The sequence below is a fragment of the Buteo buteo genome, chromosome 5 (genome assembly GCF_964188355.1).
Source record: "Buteo buteo chromosome 5, bButBut1.hap1.1, whole genome shotgun sequence".
NCBI classification, from domain to species: domain Eukaryota; kingdom Metazoa; phylum Chordata; class Aves; order Accipitriformes; family Accipitridae; genus Buteo; species Buteo buteo.
In genome coordinates, this window is record NC_134175.1 from 6,621,127 (window position 1) to 6,647,587 (window position 26,461).

Here is a 26,461-nt window from a genome sequence, read left to right on the forward strand (position 1 = left end):
GAGGGGGCCGGCCCGTCGCTCGGCGATGACACGCCGCGCTGTGCGCCTCCGTGGATGACGGTGCCGCGGGGGTAACATGGCGGCCGTGCGGGAGCGGTGGTGAAGGTGAGAGGTGGGGCGGTGACTGGCCATAGGGGAGGTGGGAGCCCCTCGAAGCCGGAGCGGACTCTCGGGGGTCGCCTCCCGGGCGGCAGGGACAGGGGCAGGGGAGGGGAGGACAGGACAGGACAGGACCCGCCGCGGCAGGGTCCTGCCGCCCCGCTGAGGTGCGCGCCGCCTTGTGGGAGCGGGAGAGGGGCGCTTCCCGCCCTTTGCGTCGCGCGCGCCGGCCATTACCTGGCCCGCCTGCCCCCTGAGGACTGAGGAGAAGGCGAGGGCGGCCGCTCGGAGCATCTGCCCAGTGCATCCCCCCGGCGCTGGGATGGCGGGGGAGCAGAGCCTGGCCGATCAGGGAGCTTGGCAGCGTGTGTCCCTCATCCCCTGGTCCCTCTGCCGCAGGGACGGGGACAGGCTGGACGTGGCGTCGCTGAAAGAGCTGCGGGACGGAGTCTCTCTAAGGCGAGGGAGAAGGCAGGAAAACTGCAGTCGTTCGTGTTCAAGAGGGACTCGAGCTGACCATGCCTCACTTGTGAAAACGTTACTCATCCTGAAAGTAAGCGGAGGAGTGATCGCTGGGGGCCTGTTTATTGGAAGGGAGAAGGAAAGATGTTTTGGGTTTTTTTTTATTTCTGATATATGAGTAATTTCTGATTGTAGAAAGTGGAATAATTTCCTTGTGAAGGAAAGAAGGTTGTTTTTAAAAATGTGTATTTATCTGGTTCTTGGTAGGATGCTTAGCTGGATAGCTGTTGGTGCTTGGTGAGCCACCTTTATTTACTGGATTTTTCCCTGTAGCGCAATGTCCCTGTTGTTTACTCGTTCCAAGTCAATAGTTGCAGTGAAGAAGGATAAAAGACACATGGCTGAGGTAAATGCTTCTCCGCTTAAGCATTTTGTCACTGCAAAGAAGAAGATCAATGGTATCTTTGAACAGCTGGCTGCATACATCAATGAGAGCTCCTCATTCCTGGAAGGTAAGCTGAACTCTTGAACTACAAGTGTGTAACAGTGGTTCGCCCACATACAATTCCCCCAAAGATTAAACCCCTCATTCAGTTAAATGGCGCTGCTAGACCTGTGCTTATTTATACATGCATGTCTGTTTATATATCATTTTTTAGAAGAAGAACAGAAAATGATTTTATTGAATTTGGGTGGAGTTCAGGGTTCATATTTTAAAGCTGACAAGTTCACACATGTTAGGAAACTGAGGTAGGTAGTGAGCTATGCTTGGTTTTTCTGTTGTTTGAGCGTTTTTTAATAACTTATGCAAGACCCTTTAGGTTTTTTTACTATAATTGTTTCAATATTCTTGCCTAGACATGTCATTGCTAGTGGCATGTAGCATATGCCAATAATTGGCTTTAACAGCTTAAGACACAGAGGTGATTTTTTTTTTTTTTTTTTGGAAGAGTGTTGGAGTGTTTGAGGTGTTGGCTGTGTTCCGTTTAAGGCAGTCCTAAGGATGAAAATGGTTATTAGACACATGAAAGAGACCAGCTGATAAATACTGATGCAAAATTGCCTCAGGGTGTAATTGCATGTGTCGAGACTACCCACATGGTGGGACACAGATAAACATTTAGTTATGTTTGTTACATCATGAAGAGGTGTTTCACCCAGTACTAAAGACAGATGACTTCTGGAATTCAAAGACATGATATATTTTGATTTTAGAAACACACAAGAACATAGAGCTTGATCCTGTCACCACAGAAGAGCAGGTGCTGGAAGTCAAAGGCTACCTGTCAAAAGTCAGTGGCATTAGTGAAGTGTTGGCAAGACGACACATGAAAGTTGCTTTTTTTGGAAGGTGAGTCACGTGCTTATGTTGCCTATGCTCCCCGCTCAGTAAAGCAACCGGCATCTTCAGGACTGTAGCCAGTAAAAAATATTTATAGAAACACTAGTGCTGTAGCTTTTGCTTGTAACATGCTTGTCCCTGGTACTAGTCCTCTTGTTTCCAATTTACAAATATTGTAGCACATAATTCTTTGATTTGGAAGAATTCTTCAAATAATAAAATAGGAAAGTCTTTCTGTAAGTTGCCTATGGCACCTAAATTGTTAATGCTTCTGATACTGCTTGGGTTTAGAGAACTTGCTTTCTGTAATATCAAAATGAGTATACCTGAATCTCAGAAGCCTAGCTATGCCATTCTTTAATCTGCCTTCAGGACAAGCAACGGGAAAAGCACTGTGATAAATGCCATGCTATGGGACAAAGTCCTTCCTTCAGGAATTGGACACACCACTAATTGTTTCTTGCGTGTAGAAGGGACAGATGGACATGAAGCTTTCCTGCTTACTGAAGGCTCAGAGGAAAAGAAGAGTGTTAAGGTACAATTTCCTTAACCGTAAGATAAAGGAGAAGAGCTCTTCAGAAGTGCCAGAGAAGGGAAGGAACAAGAAAATTAAAGTACTATGGATGAATTTCACAGTTAAGGATTTTAATCATTAAAGGAGTAGAGACAAAGAACAGGTTTTTGTTACATGTAGGAAGGGACGAATGGAGCAAGTTACAGGATGGAATTTGTTCATTTTATGAAAAAGATGATATGTTGTATTTGTTAGTGATAGCAGGGAACCAAAACGATGACTCAGGAATTTGTGAGCTCTGTATGACTGACAGAAGGCAGAGAGTTCCTGATAATTCCTCAGCAGCCTTTCTTGACAGGAAAATTTCTCAAAAACTCTCACTAGGCAGTTGCCTTTTGATTAGGAGACTCGAGCAAGTTTTATGTGGAAAATCTCCCAGGGAGAAAGTAATTTGGAATTGGGTTTTATCTTAAACTGTCTGTGAACAGCCCTGAAGGAGAGCTAATTGTGTTAATGGGTCTTAGCATACAGGAAATGTTATAAATTACCCATCTTTTTAATAGACAGTAAACCAGCTGGCTCATGCCCTTCATCAAGATGAACTTCTGAATGCTGGCAGCCTAGTCAGCGTAATGTGGCCCAATTCCAAATGTCCTCTCTTAAAGGATGACCTGGTGTTGATGGACAGGTGAGAAATACCTTTCTTTCCTTTCCTGCTTATCACAGATTAATCATAGAAATGCATTCAAATACAAATTTAACAAACATCAAGGAAATTGACCCTGTTCTAATCTATGACGGTGACTAAAGTCCTGTAGTTAGCAGTCAGAGTTCCTCTTGATTGGTACTTCCTTTTAGTCTGTACTCTGTTACCTCAGGAGAGTGTAGCTCAGACATGGGAAATTAATGCCCTGAAAAGGTGAAAGACATTTCTTACTAACTTTTTTAAATTCTATTTTTGCTGTTTCCACGGCATGGTAATGTCTCTTCTCTCTTTATTGCTAGCCCTGGCATTGATGTAACCACAGAGCTGGACAGTTGGATCGACAAGTTCTGTCTAGATGCTGACGTATTTGTTCTGGTGGCAAATTCTGAATCAACACTGATGCAAACTGTATGTTCAAGTCCACTTGTTCAGTGAGTTTGGCTAAAAGTTAAAAAATTTTGACATAGTAATCTTAAGAGGCTTTGTTCTGTTTTGCTTAGGAGAAGCAGTTCTTTCACAAGGTGAATGAACGTCTGTCTCGACCCAATATATTTATTTTAAATAACCGCTGGGATGCATCTGCCTCTGAACCAGAATACATGGAAGAGGTTTGTGATGTGTTTAAATTCCTTCTCTTTGCATGGATATTATAGAGTCCATTTTGACTGTGGTCCTTGTGGGTAGAATCATAGTGTTGTATGTGATTGTTTTACAGTTTGGATTTTTATTACCATAGTGTAGAGACTAGAGGGAGTATAGACTAGTGATCAGGACATGACTCTTGAAATTTCTGAGCTGGAAATCAAGAGTTTCACTGCAGCCTTTTGAAGTTAGATCACTCAGGTAACCTCTGGAAGATGCCATAAAACAGCAGTGTCTTTTCTTATTCTTTTGTATGGGTAGCTTACACCAGCAGAGGGCATCTGGTCTAACCTTTAAGAGATGGAGGGTAAAGTGGATTTAACTGCATGTGGGCTTTATCCTGTTTCTTCCTCAGGTGCGTCGACAACACATGGAGCGGTGTACCAGCTTCCTGGTAGATGAGCTGGGTGTTGTGGATCGAGCCCAGGCAGGGGATCGAATTTTCTTTGTGTCAGCGAAAGAAGTGCTGAATGCCAGGATTCAGAGGGCTCAAGGGATGCCAGAAGGAGGTGAGGAAAGCTAAAAGAAACTTTCCATTTCCTTATAGGGAAGAAAGTAGAGAATATATTGTTCTAACAAATGGATAAAGTTGGGGTGGGTCATATTATTAATAGAGCAGTCAAAAACTGGTGACTTGAAGCCAATGCAAACGTGCTGATAAAGGAAAACAGGAGCATTTCCTGATGTCCAACATCTGATTGCTTTCTTAAAATTTAAGTGGTTATTTTGTACTTTCCTTTTCTCAGGTGGAGCGTTGGCAGATGGATTTCAAGTAAGAATGTTTGAGTTTCAGAACTTCGAGAGAAGATTTGAGGTGAGCATTATGTGTACTAATCTTCTCTTTAGATTTCACTCCTGAAAGACTAGAGACTGGAGTTTGTAAACATGGAGTGGGACGATGTTTTGGAAATAGATTATATGGGAAGGAGAAGTTTTGTTAGTGTGCTTCTGCCTGCTGCTAATATTGGGCTGCCTTTTGTATACAGGAATGTATATCGCAGTCAGCAGTAAAAACAAAATTTGAGCAGCATACGGTGAGAGCAAAGCAGATTGCAGAAGATGTTCGTCTCATCATGGATTCTGTGCATATTGCTGCCCAGGAACAGCGGTGAGGAGAGCTGATGCTTGGTGCTTGCATAACTGAGGCTTGTATTCTGGGAGAAGGTTAAGGGAATATGAGCGTTTAAAATGCAAAGCAGACTACAGCATGTTTGGGAGTGGGAAGAACACGTACTGGTAGTCTTGCTGCTAGTGAATTGTGAAAGTATTGGGGGAAGAACCTCTCTTTTGTCCTGTGCTGTGTGTATGTAATGTATTGTAGATACTGACATGTTTTCTTCTTGGGCAGGAGAATCTGTTTTGTTTCTGAAATTCAAATTACATTTGTGGATCAAAAATGCCTTTGTCTGGCTTTTTGATGGGCACTTCTTTTTCACCAGAGTTTACTGTCTGGAAATGCGAGAGGAAAGACAGGAACGTTTAGGTTTTATTGACAAACAGCTGGAGCTCCTTACTCAAGACTACAAGCGGAAAATAAAACAGATCACAGAAGAAGTGGAGAGGCAGGTAAGGAGGAGTGGCTGCAGAAAAATAGATTGTCTGAAACAGCTACCAATATGGTGGGAGAAATGCAAAGTGCTGACAAAGGTTTGAAGTACTAGAAATGTGGGACCTAATGGATGGGAAAAGAAATGGTTTCAGAAGTCTCTTTTTTTTTCTTCTTTTTTTTTTTTTCTTTTCTTTTCTTTTCCCCTTGAGGTAATAAAATGAAAACTAGAATCCTTGGGGGAAGCTTTCAGAGAGACTCATATAAGATGCTTTAAAAAAACAATGAGACTTTGATTAATGTCTGAATTATTATTGCTACTATATTTCAGTCTTAAATGCTTTGTAAAGTACTAAAGTGTTTCAGATAAATTTCCTTATTATTTCAATCTAGAATAATGTCAGTCATCGTACTGTCCATAATAACATGCCATTTTTACTATTAAAAATGTGCAGAAAAGGCCTATTCATTTTTCAGAAGTCTTATATTGCCTCAGTCTTTTTCTGTCTGTGTTGTTATACAGAGCATAGATCTACATAATTCTCAGCCATCTTCTTTCTTTGCAAGTCACCAATATTGCATTTTGCAGTTGGCACACAATAGCTGCATGGCGCTACACAATCATAGTGCCTAGTGTTCAGTAGTGTTTGCTAAGAAATGCATGTCTTCAGTGGTGGTTTTCCATCTCTCCCTAGGACAGAATATATAGAAACTCTGTCCTGTGCTGTTTCCCTAGGTGTCAAATGCAATGGCAGAAGAAATCAGACGGCTTTCAGTATTGGTAGATGAATACCAAGCAGACTTCCATCCATCTCAAGTAGTTCTTAAAGTTTACAAGAGTGTAAGTGATGTTTGCTTCTTACAGGTTGCTTAAGCAATTTAAAGAGGCCTTTTTTTCGCTCTGAGTCAGTAATTATGCCAGCTCTTTGATGCTTAACATTCTTCCAACTAGGATATGTGCTAAGCTTTTCATATTGTGAGAGATCTTCTGTTAGAATGTCTCCTGCATTTGGATAGCTTCTGTAAAAAGTGAACATCTTAAAAAAACAAACAAACAAACAAAACCAAAAAGGGGGCGGGGGGAGAAGAAATAGGTTTTTTGGCTTTTTTAATAATCGCAGTGATAAATTCGTAATATAAATGATGTGTCACATTGTATAAATCAATCAGAACTTTTCCTAGACTACAGAGTACATGTGAGATATTTTGATTTGCTTTTTCCTCTCCTTCACTGAAGAAGGGGGGGGCAGAAAATGAAATTAATGTTAGAACATTGGACAGACAGAATGTGTGCTCCTGTTCTGGGAAGGTTTTTTTTAACTGGCAAGCTTTAGCACCTGCAGCCTACATCTTACGTATGTTTATTTTAAGCTTAATAACCCTTTCTTTGTTTGTCAGGAGCTGCATAAACACATTGAGGAAGGCCTGGGTCGTAACATGTCAGATCGTTGCTCCAATGCAATCACAGCTTCCCTGCAGACAATGCAGCAAGAAATGATAGGTCAGTTCAGCAGGCGGTATTTCCTTATATCTTTCCTTGAACTGTAATGCAGAATAACTAGGTAGATGTTCTGGGTTTCTCTTTAATCTGATGGCTGATGTGCAGCCGGCGTTGTCTTAGTTTCCATCTTGATCAGTAATGCTGTTGTGTAGAGGACTAGTTACTCCTGCTTTTTCCACTCCTGTGTCTGAACTCGTGCAGTGATTTGCTAATGAATGTATACAATCAGCTTAATCCTTGTGACAGAGAGGAACTGTGACTTTGGAAACTTGAGAGATTCTCAGACCAAGATCCTAATGAAATGTGAATGACTTGTAACTAGGTGCCTATCTGGATATAAGCTTTAACAGGAGTATGGTGCCTAAACACTTTTAGAACTGGCCTTCAGAGTCTGTTTTCCAAGCTATTGCTAAACTGTAAACTTCACCAGCTACCTGTAAGGATTTAGGAGGGTCCACAGAAAGATTTTGTTCTGAGTTGATCTGAAGAACTAAGAATTTAATAGTAATTCATGATGTATCTCTTGCTTTGCAACATGCTTGGCTTTAGGAAATTCCAGGTACTAAGAAAAATAGCTGTGGAGGATGGGATAACCACCCTAATTACAGAATACAAGTCCAATTAATTCTTGTGAACTCAATAGCCATTTTTTCAACATTTTTATTTTCTGTCTGTGCAGATGGGTTAAAACCCCTTCTCCCAGTCTCTTTGCGGGGCCAGATAGACATGTTAATTCCCCGCCAGTGCTTCATGCTCAGCTATGATCTGAACTGTGACAAGCTTTGTGCTGACTTCCAAGAGGACATAGAATTCCATTTCTCTCTTGGATGGACAATGCTGGTGAACAGGTTTTTGGGACCAAAGAATGGTCGTCGGGCCTTGATGGGCTATAATGACCAGGTAAGATAACACCTCATTGAGTGATCGGAGTAGATGAAATATTCATCGGTTCAGTGGCTGCTGAAGTTTTTTTGGTGGGAAGGGTAGCGGCTTGCCTTCTCTTATTCTGTTCTTTGTTTGTTTTCGTTTTGTTTTGTCACTGCTTTTCTAATTAGGTTCAACGCCCTTTAACACCAGCAAATCCCAGTCTGCCTCCTTTGCCTCAGGGCTCTATGACCCAGGAAGAGCTCATGGTGTCAATGGTGACTGGACTGGCCTCATTAACTTCCCGAACTTCCATGGGAATCATCGTGGTTGGTGGTGTGGTGCGTTGGCAATCTGAGCAGTATTTATATAAATAAAGTTGGAGCACTGACTTGAAAAGTGCTTGCGCTACTGGATCCTGTAGATGTTTGCTGTTCACAGATAGTGAAATACTTTCTTCTTTGATCTTCTATTTGAGTATAAATATTGAGCTTATTTTGCATAACATTAAGCTTGGAGCTGGTGTTGTAAATATAACCCTTCAAAGTGTGTTACAAAAGCATTAAATAGTCTCTCATTCTTCTGTGAGAATAAAAAAAAATTCAGTGTTTTTCTTTTCCCATTTACAGAGGAATCAGGACATAAATATCTACCAAGAGCCTTTGATCATGTGTATCTTCCTTCCTGGAAGGGGAGGAGAGCATGTAATTTGAGATACTATGCCTAATTTATTTCAGAGAAAATCAGCACTTGCTGCTTTTCTGTCTTTTGAAAATAATGAGTGTTTTGAATCTCAAATCTCCCCGAAATGTGGAGGCATAAGAGCTGTAACTGAAGTTGCATGGTAACTCTAGTTCCTGTTGCAGGAAGAATCTAAGTTTCTGTAGTGCCAGTTCCATACCTACACGCTATTCTAGTGTCACAGTGTCTAGGGGTGGATGATTTCTCAAAGGGGAGATGGTTGCTTAAAAATGTCTTTTACTTCAGAAACAGGGATTCTGTGAACCAGACGAAGTTTGTCTGCACTTGCAAATGTAATTTAAATGTGGTGGAAAGGTTAATTCATACAGAATCCGAGCAGTTTAGGTTAGGTATTTTTATTTTATAGACTGGACGTCAGTAGTAAGCTGTCTGACTAATGAAAGCACTTGCAAGTTAGGGTTACCTATCTGGCTTGTTTTCTTGTGCCTAGAATACGAGTGCAATGCTCTGGGCACCATTGTTAGGAGTTAGCATCATTCCTAGATGATGATTGTGTCATTTGTTTTTCCTTGTGCTTTTTCTAGGTCTGGAAGGCTGTGGGTTGGAGACTGATTGCTCTCTCTTTTGGCCTTTATGGGCTCCTTTATGTATATGAGCGCCTCACCTGGACCACAAAGGCGAAAGAGAGAGCTTTCAAACGGCAGTTTGTAGAGTATGCTGGTGAGAAATTGCAGCTCATCGTCAGTTACACGGGTTCCAACTGCAGCCATCAAGTCCAACAGTGAGTTGCCTATATTCAGCTAAAACCTTATCTAAATTCTGTTGTTTGTTGTTTTTTTTTTTTTAAATTATATTCCCTGTTTTAACAAGATAAGTCTGCATATTGAATTTCAGATTTAAAAATGTGTAACAATACATGTGTTTTAAAAGAATATTATGGGGTTTTGAATCACCAATGTAGTATTTGGGTGCTGTTAAGCATTAGCCTTAATGTACTTCCGTCTCTCAAATCAAATTGCTCTGATGCTCTGACGTATTCTTGTGCAGAAGTGGAAAGATGAACATCTGAGTCAGTATCATCATCACTATACAACAAAGAGTTTTATTCCTTGAATTTTGGTGCTTGATCTTACTTTTCGTCATAGCCAACTATTCTCCTTGTTCTATAGAGAGCTTGCTGGAACATTTGCTCATTTGTGTCAGCAAGTGGATGTCACACGGGAGAACCTTGAGCAGGAAATTTCTGCCATGAATAAAAAAATCGAAGTTCTGGATTCCTTGCAGAGCAAAGCAAAATTGCTCAGGTGAGACTTTATTATCCCATATACACAGACATTTGCGTACAATTGTTTTTCATGCAATTGCCCCAAGCTGTTCAGATTAGGGTGTACCTTTGAGTGCAGTCCTTGTTCAGTCATAGCATTTGATGTGCAGACGTCAGCATCTTTCCCTACCAGGTTGTGTTCCCTTTCATTATGTACTTTCCCATGTACTGTTGACAGTCATTTAAATCTTCTGTCTCACAAAACACCTTTTCCTTCTTGTTTTTGGTTTGTTGGAATTACAGTTCCTTTCCATTTATCAAAACATACAGTCCTCTAATCCTACAAACTCCTTCAGGTTATTATGAAATTATGCAAAAAGTCTCACCCTCGCCTTTGTACACAGTAGTCTGATGTTTTTCTTCACCCTGCAAAGGCCGTCAGGAAGAATTTTTCAAACATTCCTTATCTACACAATAAGATCACTGTGAAGTTGTGACCAAGATCTCGGTTTGAACCTCAAAGCCTAGGGACTGCTAGCAGGCAAGTCTTCCTGACCTGAGGAAGGGCAAGGAATGGTAGCAGCATTTTGGAAAGGACCTCTGGCATTCCTCTCTGTGCCTTGCTGTTTACTCGTTTTAGTCATGCTTCTTTCAGATTGGCTTGAGAAGAGCTATTTTACTCACCTGATGGAGACTTTCTGTCCTTGCAGGAATAAAGCGGGTTGGCTTGACAGTGAACTCAACATGTTCACACATCAATACCTGCAGCAAAGCAGATAGTGTGGGAAGAAGAGAAAAACAACGCTGTTTCCCTTCAGTGCTCTCTTAATTACTGCAGAGAACATGGTGGGTGATGGAATTCCCTAAAGGGAATGAGTGAAAACCTATTGCTATGTTTCCAGTTGCTGTGTGAACAACAGGATTCTGCTTCCCTGTTTTGTGTCCCACCTCTAAACACTAGCTGTTTATAACTCCTCTTTTTCCTTCTTGTGAGACCAGACTCCTTCAGAAGGAATGTGTGCTTCATACATTTATAGGGGGCTTTTTAAAGCAAAATCAAGTAGAGTAACAAATTTAAAACAAAACACCAAATGTATATCAGGTTAAAAGTTATTCTGACACCTCTTTATGGAGTCATTAATTTTACTACATGAAGATAGAACTTTTGACTTCCAAGCCCCAAGTTTATGTATGTGTGACAAGCAGCTGTGTCTAACACAGATCCTGTGCACACAGACGTAATGAGGGTTTCACAATGCATTTGTAGCCCATGCAGGCCTATCTTTTAGGATAATATTCTGTTATTGTAGAACATGACAGAGAATCACCGTGTCCCTTCATAGAAAGGTTTATTACTGTCAGTATATTTAAACCTATGAACAAAACTCAGTTCTCTTCCAGAGCAAGAGGGACTAAGATTTTTGCTTTGGTAAGCTTATTGTCTTTGGAGTTAGTTTCTTCCTCTTACAAGCTCTTTAATAATACAGTCTGGCCCATTTCATGTCATGGACAAATAGTTTGCCAAGACATAACTAGCTCCTGTGAAGGAGGTAGTGCTGATAATTTGGCAGCTTGTTGAGAAAGAAAAATAGGAAAGAAAAGCCAGTTGACAGAATGTAATGAACCGCCTTATGAAATAAGTTGATGAATGTGAGGTTTTTTTGGAAATGCACAGCTGTGTTTCTGGAAGCAGGCCTTTGGAATTCCATTACCACTATTTGGCCACAAGAACAGCATGCAGATTACAAACTGTAAGAGATTTTGCATCATGTAGAGTTCCCAAAGGCTGTTACAGTCCATGCAGTAATATGATTTGATATTGTTCCTCTTCTGTTAAAAGTATGAGAATGAACTGCCAAGTGCCGCTTCTCTGGGGCAGGGGGGAGACCTGTCCCTTGTGTTTCATGCCAGGGCAAGAATGGGTTAAGGCAACTTATTTTTTAAAGACATTCTTTATTTGCAAATAGATGAATTTAATCATTGAGTTTTGCCCTGAAGCAATTTTGAATTTGGAGTATAAGGTTTGGGAATTGTAAAGACTGGAGTCTCTTCCTGTTGGAATTGATAGAGGAGAAGTTCCCACTGATTTCAGTAGTACCAGGATTATGTTCCTATGTGGCAAAGTTTCTTTTCCACTTTGGTGGGTCAGTGTTTTGCCATGTGATGGGTATAGCCTTTCTGTTCCCCACAAAATATCTGAGGAATCCAGAATCGGATCCAGCAGTTCTGAAGTTAGTGACAACCTAAATCTGTTCAGCATCAGACTTCAGAGAATTTGGGCTGTCTTTGAGCAGGTCCTAGCTGAATTCAGGACTAGGAGGCAGTGGGGTGTTTTTTCTTATTAAAAATGAGACTTTTCACTTGAAAATGCTATCAGCTGGCCTTAGGATTTCTTGTTCATGCTAAGGTGTGAGTATATGTTGCTGTGACAAGTCTCCGGTTTCATGTGTCATGAAAGTTCCAGAAAGAAGCAGCTGCCTGATAATTGAGGGAATAAAAATAGTGAAATGTCAGTAAGTACTTTAGGCTGTGCTAAGCTTTGCAGTAAGACTTGAAGTTTCTTGATCATGTAGGAGCTGGCAGTGAGACTCTTGTTATATCCCTGGAATGCAGGAAGCAAACAAACCTTTCACTTCCAGTAGACAGCTTTGAATCCAACCCAAACTGAAAAGCCATTTTCATCAGAGGGCTTCATTGGCCGTGATTGGTTTCCTCAGGCAACCACCAGGACCTAAATATGGCTTGAGATCTGAGAATGAGTAAGAAAGAAATTTGAGTCCTTGCCTCTAGAAGTGTGTTCCCTGGGCTTGTGGTGAAGTATACTGGAATAAATGGAATCGTCCCCTGTTGCTCTGCTGTAGGTATGTGAATAAATTCGGATCTCTAGTCTCTCAGGCGAATTACATACACATGCATAATAGGCTATGGACTATGCTATTGAGTTAAAACATGAAGCACATCCCTAATACACCAGGAAATTGTCAGTTCTAGGTAGAGGGAGATGACAACGTACTACTGCTCAGCAGCTGTAGGCTACCTGAAATGCTGACCTTGCTTTTGAAGACGTGCGGTGTTAGCATCTCTTCAGCTGGCCTTTAGGGGAAATCTGATAAATGAGCTGATCTTTAAGCCAGTGTCTAATCTGTAAAGGAAAAAGAGATTGGTGCGTTCTTAGAATGTGGTGTCTTCCCAATGTGTGTGTTTCTGACACTGTTCAGATTTTGGTGATGTAGGCATTCTCACTGTATGCTGAAACCTAACCTATAGAACGGGGGAAAGAACCGCTTGAATTTTTTAAGAAGCAAAACCGCTAACATGGCAGGGAAGAATTTTTAAGTATGTGTGTAGCCCTTGTCCTTAGAAGCCTGAGTGATCACGAATCAAACTTTTAACAGAAGGCCTATGAGCTGGATTGCTCTTAAATAAAATACAGCTGTACTTCTTTAATTCAGAGTGGTGGAGGAATGAACGCTATCAGCAAGGAGGCTGTTCTCTTCTGATTTTCATAAAGAATGATAAACTAATCGTTAGAACACGTAATTCCAAAAACAATCTTCTCTGAACTCTTAAGAGTTAAAGAAGGTCAGCTAAATGCACTTTATCTTATTGCTGCTACTTATTTTTCTCATTGTGTTATGTTGGTGGAGCTCTTTGAAATACTCTTACCAGTGAGTTTTCTCTCTGCTGTATTTAAGGTGATAAATTTGCATGAATTATTCCTGTATCAATGCTGTAAACAATGGAAACCAAAATAAAAATGAATTGGAAAAATATTTCTCCTGATGTATACTGCGTGTCGTGATACAAAGTCTTCAAGTGTAAGTATAATATATTCAGATGATGATATGCTGCCGTGTTGTAGTAAATTGCATGTTTGAGAATAGTGACCTTTTATCTGTGTTCTTACTGTGGCAATTAACAAGGAGATCAGTGATACTGAATTATCTGATAGAAAGTTTGAGAGATTCCTTCTTAAGCTACACTAAAAATGTCAGTATTGAATCAGTGATTTCTTGAGAACATTGTAGCAAGTAATGGTCAGCAAATACTGCAGCAATAGACTGAACCTGTGGTGAACATCACATGGTGCCTCTTAGAAGAGAAAAGGGTAGCTTTCCCGTGATAAATTTCCAAAACGGCTTCCTTTTGGCTTCTTGGGGGAGTTGGGGGTACGCGGTCCGTTCAGACAATGAGCTGCGGCGATTTCAGGAACCCAAAAGGAGGAACTTGGAGGCCGCGTCCTGCCCTGCTCCAGCACCCTGCCTGGGCTTCGGGAGCGGCTCTCCCGCCTCCTCCGCGGCCCGGCCCGGGCCGGCTGCCGCCGCTGGGCGGCGCCTCGGGCCCCGCGCATGCCGGGAGCCGCGGGGCGGGCCCGTCCGCGGCGGGCGGCCGCTCGGCTGCGGGGACGGCCGGGCCGGGCCGGGCCGGGCCGGGGCCGCCCTGGGGAATCCCGGCGGGGGCTGGAGCGAGGGCGGGGATCTCCCAGCCGCGGGATCGCCTGGCGACCCGGCCGTTCGGAGCGGCGGGGTGCGGCGCAGGTGGGCCTGAAAACGCGGGGTCGGCGGGGGGAGAGCGCGGGGAGTTTGAACGCCCGCAGCGCTGGAGCCGCATGGCCTGGCGAGACCAGTTCTCTGTCGGCTGCCGGGCTGGTCTCTTGGAGGGGGGAGCGGAATTTTACAATGCTCGGGGCCGTCTTCCCTTCCTCGTGGGCATGGGAGAGCTGAACCAGCGCGTCTGCGCAGAAACGGCCCTGGAAAGCTCGGCTTAGGTGTTAGTCAACTTTCTTGCAGAGATGAGAGTTTTTAGCTCCCAAGACAACGTTATTTATTTTTAACTGCGAGAAGCTAAGCTCCTTTTCACAAAGGATTCAGACTAAAGCGGTTTCATAAGCTTGAGCCCCTGGGGTTGAGCATGAAGGACTAACAGCTTCTTGTAGATTATGCTGAGTGGATCTCATCTGGTAAAACCCTTCCAGAAAGTCCCTTGACTAATGTTATTTTCGGAGTATTTGCTTTCCGATGAGCAATGATGAGAGGATGCTGTTAGCTTTGTCCTGTGAATACTGTGAGAACTTCTGTTTTGTTCAAATGATCTCAAATTCAGTGCCTCAAGACTGGTATTTCTATTTTATGTTCAGTAGTGCACTTCTTGCTTATTCTTGTAACAAAAAGATATGCTGTAGTTTTTTCATTGTTAGCACTGCTCTTCGGTCGCCCCAGTGTTGTTGTACAGCATATGCATTCGATTCCTCCTGTCCAGTTGCCAAGGTAGCAGATGCAAAAACAAATCAGATGAGCTTTGGAGAAGGGCTTAGGGATCCTTTGGAAGAAAAGGTCCTAGAGAAGCACATAGTGTTCTTGAGAACACAGTTGAGCACTCTAGCCAAAAGCAAGGGGGGGGTTAGGTTTAGGGGTTTGTTTTGTTCTATTTAAAAAAAACACTTTCTGCAAATTTAGAGGAGCTTGTGATGTAAACATGTTGAACAGTGTGACAGCCTTCAAACTGAGCTTTATTTATTTATCTATTTATTTATTAACTCATTTTTCCCCCCTCTTGGAGTAAAATGGTAGTAACCCTTGGTGATTAATGTGTGGGATTGGAATTGTCTGAGCCCTAGTCCAGAGTCATAATTGAGCCTTTTGGAATATTCCCGCCTGGGGAATGTGGAGGACAGTTTTGACTCAATTTTTTTTTTTTTATGTAGTAAATACATTCGTATTCATTATTCATATTTTGAACTGATGAGCATCCTGGTATTATCACGATATAAATTTTGATGCTCAGAATGTTAAACCAGAATTAAATAATGTGGTCCTGAATATCAGCCTCTAAATCAAATGTCTCTTATTTGGCTTTTTTATGTGACTTTTTTCATGTTTATTGTTTCCTCTGTAAGAGTGCCTTGTCTCTATTCAGTGAGCTACCAGTTTCTGGGTGCAAAATATTTGACAGTACATCTGAGGGGAGAGAGGTATGCAGTGGTGCTAGTTCTTAGCATAAAGAGTTTTGAGACTGGCTGATTTCTCAGGAGCAATGATCAACATTCCAACAGCTGTAAGTGGTTTTTATGAAAAGTCCCCTGAAAGCGGTTTCTCATGAGTCTGTTTCTTTGCTTAATGCTTCCATTTATGTAGTTCACTCTTCTGGCTTTACAGGAAAATGTTTTCATAGAATGGACTTAGAGCACCTGAAGAGGCTACGTCAGGCCAACCAGGAACTTCTACAAAGGCTCAGAATGAAGCAGGAAGAGATCAGAAAAAGACTTCCCAGCAAGCCACTCTTTCCAGGATCTCTTCGTAATAGAACATCTACTGAAATATCTGTCCCTGTGGCCAAGAGAGGGGTATGTGTTGTGTCTGTGCTAGAAGTGCTGGCAAGCAAATGGGCCTTGTGTGATAGGCAGCAGCTCCGCCTATGAAGTCGTGTGGTAAAGGAGACATAGGGACATGGAGGAGCTGGTAGAAATTGGAATGTGGAATATGGAGTCTGTTAGAAAAGTAGCTAGACTTTGTTTATTGTTTATCCTGTGGTCTCCAATATGTTTTCCTTGCAAAGGGTTCAGACATCAGTTCCTGCCTAAGAAATGTAGGTTTCTTAATCTAAGATAGGAATGAACATTGTGGAACATAATCCTGTTATGTCTTCTAAGCACAAAGGCTGAAAGTTTAGCAATTCCTCAAATTGGGAAAAGCTGCATTTGGCTGGAAGTGGATCCCTTTCTTATCTTCTCCAACCACTTAACAATGTCTCATGAATAACACAAGGATATTGCTTTTTTCCCCAGAGGAATTTAAAGGGGTGAGCAGACTAGAATGAGAGGTTGATTTTTCTCTTACTGAGTGAAATGTCCTAATGAAAGGTAATTGTAAGCTGAATGATGCCATGTGGTATGAGAGTCTCTATCCTTACAGAAGGAAAGTCAGGTCAATGCTGTGATGTCTACAGCTGACCCTGCAATGTTGGTGTCTGTGGAACCCGGAGCTCACGCAGCCAGAGCAGCCCTCTGTTCATCTCTTAAACACAGCAGCAATGACAGAGGAGTACAGCAACAACAAGCGAAGATGCACGAAGCAGTAGGTTTGGATTCCAGCTTTCCTGGGAAAGAGAAGAATGTTATGCCAGTGTCTGCAATCATTATGTGTGGCAGAGAAACCTCCGGAGTGGATAGGGGTGGCTATGCTCGAGGAAGTCCAGAGAAAGAATCCTTCCTGCTGGGGCATGGAGAGAACAGGAAACAGTCCACTCTGCTACATGGTTTCCATGAGAAGAAACAGCTTAAGGGTCATCTGGACCCATCACTGAGCAGAATACAAAGTGAAGAGACCAGTAAGCAGCATGTGGTCATTAGAGAGCCCATAATCCCTAAATCAATATTGCTGACATCTCCGTCCAAAGAGTTGAAGGTAAATGGTGAAACCAATGCTTTGCTTATTTTTGTGAGTCAATAGAAGGATGGGGAGAAAGGGTCAGGAGAACATTACTTGCCCTGTTCCTACTGTGTGAATTGCAAATTGGGGTCAGAACTGTTCCTAGCCTTAGCAGCCAGGGGCTGTTGGCAGTTTGTTCAGGCCCTGCTTTCTTTAGCCCTTGAACCGAAGAAAACTTGAGCACTTCACTGTATGACTCCATGTCATTTGCACATGTGAGTCATATGCTCAGGGAGAAGAGCCTGGTGCAGTGCAGCTGCTACACAGATTGTTTCTTTAAGCATGAAGGGCAGGATATTGCCATGATCATCCTCCAAGGTAGCGCAGGTGGCCTGATGTTTGGGGATGTGTGATGCAGGGAAGTCAGCGTTTTGTTTAAAGCCCTGAAAAATACTGCCTTAGCCCAGGCAAGTCCCCTGCGTCCTCTCTCTGTTTTATGAATTGAGAAGACAACAGGCTGGTGAGCAAATTACTGGTAGAGGCATAGATAGAATCCAGCCTCAAACTAAGCCGCAGCTATCCCATCTGAACAGCCGCCAGTTGTCTCCTAAGCTGTACGTTTGAATGTCCTGCTAGATGTATAGGAAGTCTTTATGAATTGTTTTCTTCCCAGAAGGAAGCTGGTCATGTGACTTTTCAGTCTGACCCTGAAGACTATACCATACCTGTGAGCAGCTGGTCTGTGCGTCCTTTCCTGGGCTATGACTGGATTGCAGGTGAATCCCAAATCTGAAGCAAAGCTCTCAGCATGATGTGGTAATATAAAGAGTTAAAACACAGTTTATGACCCCTTTAAGTTGAGGTGTGACACAACTGCAGACCTAGAGCCCACATAGCAGGTCTCAGCAGAGGAGCTGCAGTTTTGTCAGGAGCCATTCCCTGTCCAAGCCAGAGGTGACCTGTGCTTCCCTGGAACAGTGAAGTGGCAGTGGTATGGGAATCCAGGCAGCAAACGGCAAAGCTGAGGGGATACCAAGTAGCCGAAATGAACAAATGCAGTAAGGGACACAAACCACGGAGTAAATCTCTGGCCTGACATGATGGCGTGTTCTTCTCATTATCCATTTTGGTGCTTCAGACCTTTGGTTGTTTTGACTGTTTTGTATGAGGCTTGCTTTGATGCCTTCCCAAATTTGGAAAATCCTTGAACTTTTCACTTTTCTTGGCGTTCTCAGGGCTCCTAGATACAAACTCTTCAGTAGTAGAAGAATCTGACCAATACTTTGCTGAGCTGCACGAGTTCCGACAGGCCAACAGAGAAGCGTGTGTTCATGAGCAGCACCTGGAGTAAGTGGGTGTGGGGGAAGGGCTGAAGCAGCAATGTATGCCTTTAGAGTAGTGAGAAGTATAGTCTGATTGGAGTGGGAAATTGTAAGAGTGGCTTTGTAGGCCTTTATTTATCTCCCACTCAGAAATGTATGCTTGGAAAAGGTGGGGCTGTTCACAGGGCCTGACCCGTCACTAACTGATTCGTTTGCATGTTTCTTTAGGCCTGAGGCTTTGGATGCCATAGTTCCTGAACAAGAACCAGATTTGATAACCAGTTTGCATAAGTGTAAGATCAGATTTCTTCCTAATCCACTTTCAGATAACTGAGCAGTCTTTGCCTGTCATTCTGAGAGTGCCCCACATCATGCAAGATAAGGAAGAATGTGTTACTTTTAGCTGCAGCTTCTGAACCAGATTCAAATTCCTACTCCAAAGATACTCGAGTCTTCTAGGGATCCTCTCTCAATCAGTGTCATATGATTTTGTCAGGGTTTCTTGTAGTTGGCTAATGTTCTCTTTTTAAGTTGAGGAGGTTCAAGTTTTGGTTTTGCTTTTTAGGAACTTATTTGGGGACTGGAAATGTAAAAGTGAAATATTTCAGGAAAAGCAGCTCTTTCTATAGAATGCATGTGTGGCCCTGTGGTAGAACACAGCTTTGTTGATTGGGTTGAGGAACCTTCTGACAGACTAGAAATACCATGATGGTTTGTTACTCTGTGGCAGGTGTTTACTGTTATCGATTAAACCAGCGCCTCTTCACTGTCCCTGTGGATTCAGAATCTGCCTGCCCCGTGTGTAAGATCCCACGTACTCAGCAGCCTGCAGAGACACTGGAAGAGCCAGCCTATGTCAGGTAGATAAGAATTACTGCTTTGTAATATGCAGAACTCAAGGAAACAGTAGGGAAGAAAAAGCTGATCATGTAAGGGAGAAAACAGCATCAGAATAGCTCTGTAGAAGGTTGCTGTTCTCAGGACAGAGGTATCTTGCTTAAAAATTCCCTACTGATCTTTTCCATAAGCAGAAACATTTTGAAGTCAGTGAGAAATGCATGTTTATCTGAATTTGGTCCAGAATCTGAATGTACATGTTAAGTGTCTAATACCCTAATCCAAAACTGGTTTGCTTGGTTTGCTTTGGGATTAGACCCTGGATTCTGAGTGGGGAAGGCATGCAAATTTCCTCTGCGTTGTTGAAGGTGTAGGCAGTTACTTCCTTTGTGTGGTTGCAGGGTCAGCATTCCCAGGTCTATCCTTATGCCTGCCTACAAATACAAAGCCCATCGCAGGAAGAGCTTTGAACCAGCAGACAATCTAGCGTTACCTTCGGTAAGTTGCTGTCTTCTTGCTGATAATGACGGCACAGCCCAGGCTGGGCATTGTTTTACAGCACAAGAAGGAAAGAGAATCTGGGACTCATCCCCCTGGCAGGGTTTCCACTAAAATTTCTGATCTGCGTCTCTGAGATAACAAGAAAAAACATTGGTGTGTACTTCTGTGTTCATACTTTTATATAACTGGCATAAAGTATATGGACATATCTCCAAATGCTTTACACTGAGAAAAAGAAAGTGCCATATGGAGCTGTATACTTCTGGGGCATGATTCAGCTGACTTATTTCAGGCATTGACCTTTCAACACAATGAACCATACCTGGGAGTACCTGTTTCTTTCCACAAAAGTTAGGGAGTCTAAAACATAAGCTTTTGTGAAGTATTCACAGAGTATACGGGCCAGGCAAAATCAAGAGTGGCAAGGGTGGATTTAAAACTGTTTTTGTAGAGTTGGTCCTGTATTCCAGCCACTAGGCAATGCTGCAGGCAGTATTACTAATCAGATTTAGCCGTGGCGTAGAGATTTCCAGGGAAGAGGTAGGAAGAGGCCTGGTTTTGAGGTTTAGGGAACTGGATGAGTCAGTTGAGACAGGTTCAGAGAGGTCGGGTGCTTGAGCTCACAAAGCAGGAGTTCAGTCTAGAAATAATTAGCCACTGAAAGGTGGAAGAGGAGACAGCTAAGCAGTTTTGTTTCATTAGAGATTTCTTCTCTTTCCTGTTAGTCCTATAAAACTCCTCAAAACTTAATTAATTACTGGCTAAAACCTCCCTGTGCAGAAGTTACTATTTACAGCTAACAGGTGACAGTAGGTTAAAAAGGTAAAGCACTCCAGTGCAGCATTCCCATCTCTTTTCACAGCATTGCCTGGCTGGCTGGGAAAATGTCATCCCTTCCAGCAATCCCAGGCTCAGCAGTTTGGATCTGCGAGCTTCACTGGAAGAGAAGCCTTCTCACCATCCTCGCCTGGTAAGAATAGCCTGTTAAGAGTCCCTGGAGGTGCTGGGAATTGCACAGCTGGGAATTGCAATCCTGTCTCTCTAAAGGGCATAATAATCATCGATGGCTCAGCAAATGAGAATGCCTGGAAGATTATCTCCTTATCTCCACAGGGAAACACTTTCCTTCCGCTGCTGTGTAACCTAGTGTGCACAGACACAAAAAAGCAAATGGAGCTGGATAACAGGGAAAAGCCTGTTCAGCTTGCCAATCTTCATCAAAATGGGAAAAGTCACTTTGGCTTTCTTTGATTAATATCCTCTTTATTTGGATTCCAGAACTCGGTGTCCACAGTGTCAGGAAGAACCAGAACTGACCAGCCTCTGAACCTGACCCACTTGACACACTTCAGATTTAGCAGTGCTTCTCAGCAGAGGGAGCAAAACAAACCGGGACACTACAGAGCAGCTCCAAATTTAAATCCGACTGCCTCAACTCTCTGAACCACTGACATGATTGCCCTGGGGAAGGGAAGGGCATAGGGTGTGGAAACAACTCTATTTGGATAAAAATAAATCTTTGAACAGATTTTTCCTAGTTTTCATAGTCGTGCACATACGTGAGCAACCAATGCACGTATATGAGAGTTTGTACATTCAACTATGTTTTTTCACTTTTCTTTTTTGCCTTTTGCAGCTACTTCTAAGCAGATGCATGAGCTTTCCCTCCTAGGGCTGGATAAAGCGATGTGTACAGGATGACTAGTACTGTTACCACTAGGACAGCCGTAGCAACAGCGTTCATCTGCCGCCTCAACTAAATAAACCAGAAGTGTAATGTAAACTCTGAATGCCAGGGTGAGGAATTGGCCTGTGAATGGTCTGTTTCAGTGGAATGCATACAAATACGTTAATTTCCAAATGTTTGAAACATGACACATAATTTGCTAGTGCCTTAAACTTGAGTTACTCAATAATTTAGTTAAAACCAAAAAAATCCAGTTTATTTTCAGTGCAATGTCTGTAGCTACAGGGTGCATGACATCAGAATGATTATGAATGTGAAAAAGCATGTTAAAGTGAAATGAGATTTTATTCATCAAAAAGCTAGATAATGCCTTAAAATGTTTGCAAATTATGCTTGCCTCTGCTTTTCCAAGTTTTTTGGAGACAAACCAAAAAACATTCTGGAGTTTTTGAGTTGTACCAAAACAAAATAAGTTATATAGTGTGATTTGTTTGAACTTTATAGACTGATCTTGCTTTCCTTGTCTAAAACCAGTGAAACTGATGTTTTATTTTGCCTTGAATGAGCCTGAAACAGAAATTCCTGCCTCAAGTTTATTTCTGGGAGCTAATTTGACAGAAGGAATTGGATTTGCACCAATGATATTTTCAGCTTCTTGGCATTCACTGTTATTTATGTATCAAATACATTATTTATTAAATCAAAAGTACAAATAGAATTTTTTTTAAGCAAGGAAAGAAATATTGCTAGTTTATGAAATCTTAATGTAAGGCTTAGAATGGAAAATGAAAAGCATGACTGATTGGTTTAGATTTGGGTTGTGCATATGTAGGGTAAAGTGAATGGAATTGGTCACGTTATTTCCATTACTGAAAATACTAATTTTAAAATAAATTAATCCAGTGAATATAAAACACTAGCCACCAAATGTTATGCTAAATAGGGCAAATTCAATATTTTTACTACCTTGCCTTCAAACCCAAAACATTAGAAGTCATAAACCTCTTCTTAATTTATCCTGAAATAAATTACAGCAAGCCTGCTCCACTTCATAAATAGAGAAAATGAAGCACTGTAAGATTAAGTAACTTACGTGAGGTCTATCTGGTGAATGCAGGATGGAACCAATGTTCAACTCAAAATGTTTCTTGATAGCTAGGAATACATTCTACCTTTTACACTTGTGAAAGTATTGAAAGTGTGATTATGACTCTCTTCCTCCACTAGAAACAGATGAAAGAAGTCAGTGACACTGCACCTCTTTACCCAAGTTAACCTCAATTTGTCTCTTTGTTGGTTCTGGCCTGCTTGATCCTGCCCTCGTTTGCAAGCTGAAACAGGCTGAAAATGCTACCTCTTTATGGAACCCCTTTTTTTTTTTCTTTTTTTTATTAATTCTTCATCTCCTTCCATGTCTCTCCACTGCAAGGCTAAGCCTTACAATGCCAGATCTTGTCCAGAGTCGCAAATCTTTAGAAAAGGTTCTTTTTTCCATGTGTGCACTTCAAGCTAGCTTTAACTCTCCCTTCGTACGCTTCCTCTTGTGTTCTCACATCCCCTTTCAGGTGGAGCTTCTCGCAAATGCTCTATCTCAAAATACTCTTTTTTTTTCTTTTTTTTTTTTTTATCTGAGCTATCCCATGTACCCTTTTTGCTAATAAAAAAAAATACATTCCACTTTCACATTAGCAGAACTGATCTCAATTTCCATGTTAAAATATTGGCACCTTCGTTCACTTTCTTGTCTGAACTGGTATAGGGAATTGTTTCCTTTTTGTTTATTACACTTTCAGAGCAGAAAATCTGATTTGCTTATTAACTTAGAGAGTGACCTGATGGTTCTATGTTGGTTTTATACTTATGTCTCCATATCAGTGCAGAATAAGCTTATATCATGATCCTTTTTGCATAGGGAATTTAACCAGTGTACCCAGGTTTTCCAGCAGAGCTTAAGCAGACTGTATGTTTTGAAATTTCTACTCTGAGTAGTGCCCAGTTTAGTTTGTAGTTGATAATATACAGAAACAGATTTTTCTGCTGGCCAACTTGGTCTTTTTTTTTCCATTCATAATTATCAAAGATTTTGCAGTTGGAGCTTGGTTAATATTGTTGATACATGATCCCGAATTTGGTCTTGAACCTTTCGTTTATAGCTGCACTGTTTCTCTGGAAGAGAGACAGGAGGTCTGAAAGTGAGTAAACCGATATTTTTTTAATTAGGACACCTGGCCATGTACATGCATGGAGGCCTCATCTTCTAGTAAGAAGGTGATTCATGTATAGTCAAACGTCTGATTATAATCTCACTACAAGGTAGAGTTACAAAAAAGATGTTTGCTCTAATTTCACGTGACCCGCAGCTGAGGTAAACATGTGTACCCCTTTCATCTGTTTTCTCGCAATCACTCTGCTGAGGTCTCTAAGGCTAGGTGCCGAGCAGTGTGGCTGCTGATTGCATTCAAGATGTCAGTTACAAATCCTGGTTAGTTTAGTTTGAACAGCAGTAATGCAAGGAATAACAACAGAAAAGTCATTTCTAGAAAGTGAGGTCATGCTTTTTTATGAGAAACCCCCCCCCTTTTTTTTTTTTTTTTGGTACTGAATATGTGACGAAATCTCAATGCAGAAGATGGGCAAAGAAGTTTTATTGAGCCTGGAGTAATGATAAGTAACAGCCCTGCACAAGATGCATTTGAACCGTGTGCTGCAAGGAGTAGTTTGGGTGTGGATACATGAATGAGTTACGGTGTAATAACAAGGTTTTGCACAGTGGCTTTCTGTTGCAGTAAGTGTTAGGGAATCCAAGATAATACACCCATTCGTGTAGGAGGTGTCTGAGGTGTCACCTGGGAGTACACTGTAAGGAATACATCTATTTACTGGTTGAAAAATTGCATTTCGTCCAGTGTTAAAGCAGCTTCTGCACTTGGACTGTGGACTCTGCAGCAACCTGAGCAGTGATGGAGCCAGTGCTGGCATCTGCAATTCCAGGGGAGAACAGAGGGTGGGGGTAGTGTGTGTGGGATGTCGGGATTGTGGGTTAGGAAAACGAGAACGTTTTCAGGCCGGGGATTTCTGGAGAGGAGGTGAAGCAGAGGTAAGACTGTGGTAATATATAGTAGGAAGCCAGAGTGGTGACAGGTGTGTTAGGAGGAGGCAGAGGACATGAAATACTGGGACTGTAGGGAGGAGGGCTGGATTGGGAAAGTAGGAATGTAAGATGTGGGGTGGGGAGAGATCTTTGCTGATCTGGGGTTCAAAATGGTGTGGTAAGGATGAGTTCTGAATTGTGTACCAATATCTCCAGGGCTATGTCCTTGTCCACAAAATAATACAAATACTGAACTTTGTTGTGTAGGCATGGGGCTCTAGGATAGCTTGTCTCCTGTTCCTGGAGGTAGTCATGGTGCTGCATGGCCTGTGGCCAAGATTTAGGGAGATATGTCTCCCTAATGCCTGAGATGCACAGTGATCCGTAAGGAGAAAGAATTCTCTACAACAGTTGGTGAGGAAGGATTTGCTTATGCCTGGCTTTGTTCATATTGCCATTATATTAGAGACTAGATGTTTGTCGTAATGGTTTTAAGATGAAATTTTTTTTCCTTAATCAGCTAGGGGTGGGAATAGAGAACTCAAATGTGCCTATAGAAGGATGGCAGTGTATTCCCAACTGTATTCTGCAATGGGGCCTAAAATTCCTCTGGGAGAAGACAGGGATCCTTCATTCCAGTGTGTGAGTGATATGTGTGATTGTGGTTAAAGAATTTACTGGGAGAATAACGTATGTATTTGGCAAAATTAGAAGCTACTAATTTGCTTACACTTTGATGCCACTAGAAGTTGGAATAGCCAAAGTGAAGTCCAGCATTCTTGACTTGACCTGGATTTTTTTTTTTTCTTTTTTCCATTCATAGTACTTGGGAACATGCTGGCTTAGTCTGTGCAGCTGTGTCTTCTGTTAATGGCTGGCTCCAGTGTGTGTGCCCATTTGTGTTGGTTCTGTTTTGGTATGAGTGATGACTGCCTGATGCTTTGGTAGTAAAGCCTGTGGTTTAGTTCCCCTTTCTCACTATATTGCATGTATGTAACACTGATTCATAAGACGGGAAATCCAGCTTTGCTTAATTAAACAAATTGGAGACAGTAAATAATGTATTTGTGATTGGTTTTAACAGAGGAGTGTAGTTCAGCCTTTAAAACATAGCTCCGTCTGCTCCTTAGTAACAGTGTTAGACTGCCATTAGTGTTTTGTCTATTTGCTTCCTCTAGGATTATCATCAGATAGTTTTGGTGATGTTGCAAGAATTAATATCAAGAGTCTTGAATTAATGTAGTCCTGATTTATTCATTCTGTTTAATTATCAGCATGTCAAAGAATGACTGTCTCCAGAACCCTCAGGTGGAACGTCTGCATGTGATTGCTTTTTGACTGATTTGCAAACTTTGATTTTGGGGGCTTTCATCTCTTTGGAACTTGACTTTTCAAAGCCCAGAAGAATTTGTTTTCAGTGTGTCAAATCTGAAAATGCAAGAGAAATTCTGCCCCCTCTCTTCAGAGTTGAAAACCTCAATTTCACCCGTTTCCTGGGTAATGGCAGGCCAAATGTAAGGACTTGGTTTTCTGCTTCAGCTGGTGTATTCCAGTGGTTTCTGCAGAGCAAAAACATGCTGCTAGGAAGAGGAAAATAAGACCCTAAATTGTCAGAGTTGAGATGCTCAGCTATAGTCATAGAAAAAAGTTGAAAAAGCTGTGTCCTGAAAATCTTCCCATTTGTTTCTTTCACAAAAATTATTTAATATTTCCCATCTTTCTTATGTTTGTGTCAGCAAAGGAAAGCTCATCTTGCTTCTGTTAATAAATAAACTTTATAACTCTCAGCTTTTAGGTGAGGAGAACCAGAGTACCAAGAAACAGTATGAGTTACCCAAAAAGTCTGTGACAGTACTGGGAACTAATGACTCCCACTCTTGTGTTTTAACCACATGGCCAGTCTTCCCCAAACATCTTTATTTTCGATTTTGGATTAAAATGTATAGAAATGGAACTCTTGGTGCTTTTTCAATTTCCTTGTTTTATTTCCCAAGCATATACATAGAGCATATTT

The 26,461-nt window shown here is 41.8% G+C and overlaps 2 protein-coding genes across 6 annotated transcripts; both read left to right on the forward strand.

Moving 5' to 3' along the window:
- MFN2 (mitofusin 2) lies at window positions 1–13,415 on the forward strand. Of its 2 annotated transcripts, XM_075027457.1 has the most exons (19): window positions 1–105; window positions 499–652; window positions 895–1,073; window positions 1,777–1,912; window positions 2,276–2,438; window positions 2,981–3,105; window positions 3,423–3,531; window positions 3,624–3,731; window positions 4,121–4,274; window positions 4,512–4,579; window positions 4,752–4,873; window positions 5,205–5,331; window positions 6,048–6,152; window positions 6,710–6,812; window positions 7,492–7,712; window positions 7,868–8,017; window positions 8,963–9,159; window positions 9,548–9,682; window positions 10,353–13,415. In XM_075027457.1, the coding sequence occupies exons 3-19, from the start codon at window positions 899–901 to the stop codon at window positions 10,420–10,422; spliced, it is 2,268 nt and encodes a 755-aa protein (XP_074883558.1). In that variant the 5' UTR covers window positions 1–105; window positions 499–652; window positions 895–898; the 3' UTR covers window positions 10,423–13,415. The 2 variants fall into 2 exon arrangements, with proteins under 2 accessions (XP_074883558.1, XP_074883559.1); XM_075027458.1 differs by lacking the exons at window positions 1–105; window positions 499–652 and adding an exon at window positions 1,221–1,311 and having other exon boundaries at window positions 950–1,073.
- Window positions 10,359–26,461, forward strand: MIIP (migration and invasion inhibitory protein). Of its 4 annotated transcripts, none has more exons than XM_075027463.1 (10): window positions 10,359–10,488; window positions 15,798–15,985; window positions 16,554–17,045; window positions 17,683–17,785; window positions 18,245–18,356; window positions 18,560–18,624; window positions 19,062–19,191; window positions 19,570–19,666; window positions 20,532–20,639; window positions 20,948–26,461. In XM_075027463.1, the coding sequence occupies exons 2-10, from the start codon at window positions 15,815–15,817 to the stop codon at window positions 21,110–21,112; spliced, it is 1,443 nt and encodes a 480-aa protein (XP_074883564.1). In that variant the 5' UTR covers window positions 10,359–10,488; window positions 15,798–15,814; the 3' UTR covers window positions 21,113–26,461. The 4 variants fall into 4 exon arrangements, with proteins under 4 accessions (XP_074883564.1, XP_074883563.1, XP_074883561.1 ...); XM_075027462.1 differs by lacking the exon at window positions 10,359–10,488 and adding an exon at window positions 13,337–13,460; XM_075027460.1 differs by lacking the exon at window positions 10,359–10,488 and adding an exon at window positions 13,817–14,180.

Bases quoted from the DNA above. Each gene is read 5' to 3' on its own strand.
- MFN2 (XM_075027457.1), top strand. From the start codon at position 899: ATGTCCCTGTTGTTTACTCGTTCCAAGTCAATAGTTGCAGTGAAGAAG. The intron at 1,074-1,776 runs GTAAGCTGAACT...TTTTGATTTTAG, and splicing joins GAGCTCCTCATTCCTGGAAG to AAACACACAAGAACATAGAG. The intron at 4,580-4,751 runs GTGAGCATTATG...TTTTGTATACAG, and splicing joins ACTTCGAGAGAAGATTTGAG to GAATGTATATCGCAGTCAGC.
- MIIP (XM_075027460.1), top strand. From the start codon at position 13,832: ATGAGCTGCGGCGATTTCAGGAACCCAAAAGGAGGAACTTGGAGGCCG. The intron at 17,046-17,682 runs GTAAATGGTGAA...TTTTCTTCCCAG, and splicing joins CTCCGTCCAAAGAGTTGAAG to AAGGAAGCTGGTCATGTGAC. The intron at 17,786-18,244 runs GTGAATCCCAAA...TGGCGTTCTCAG, and splicing joins GGGCTATGACTGGATTGCAG to GGCTCCTAGATACAAACTCT.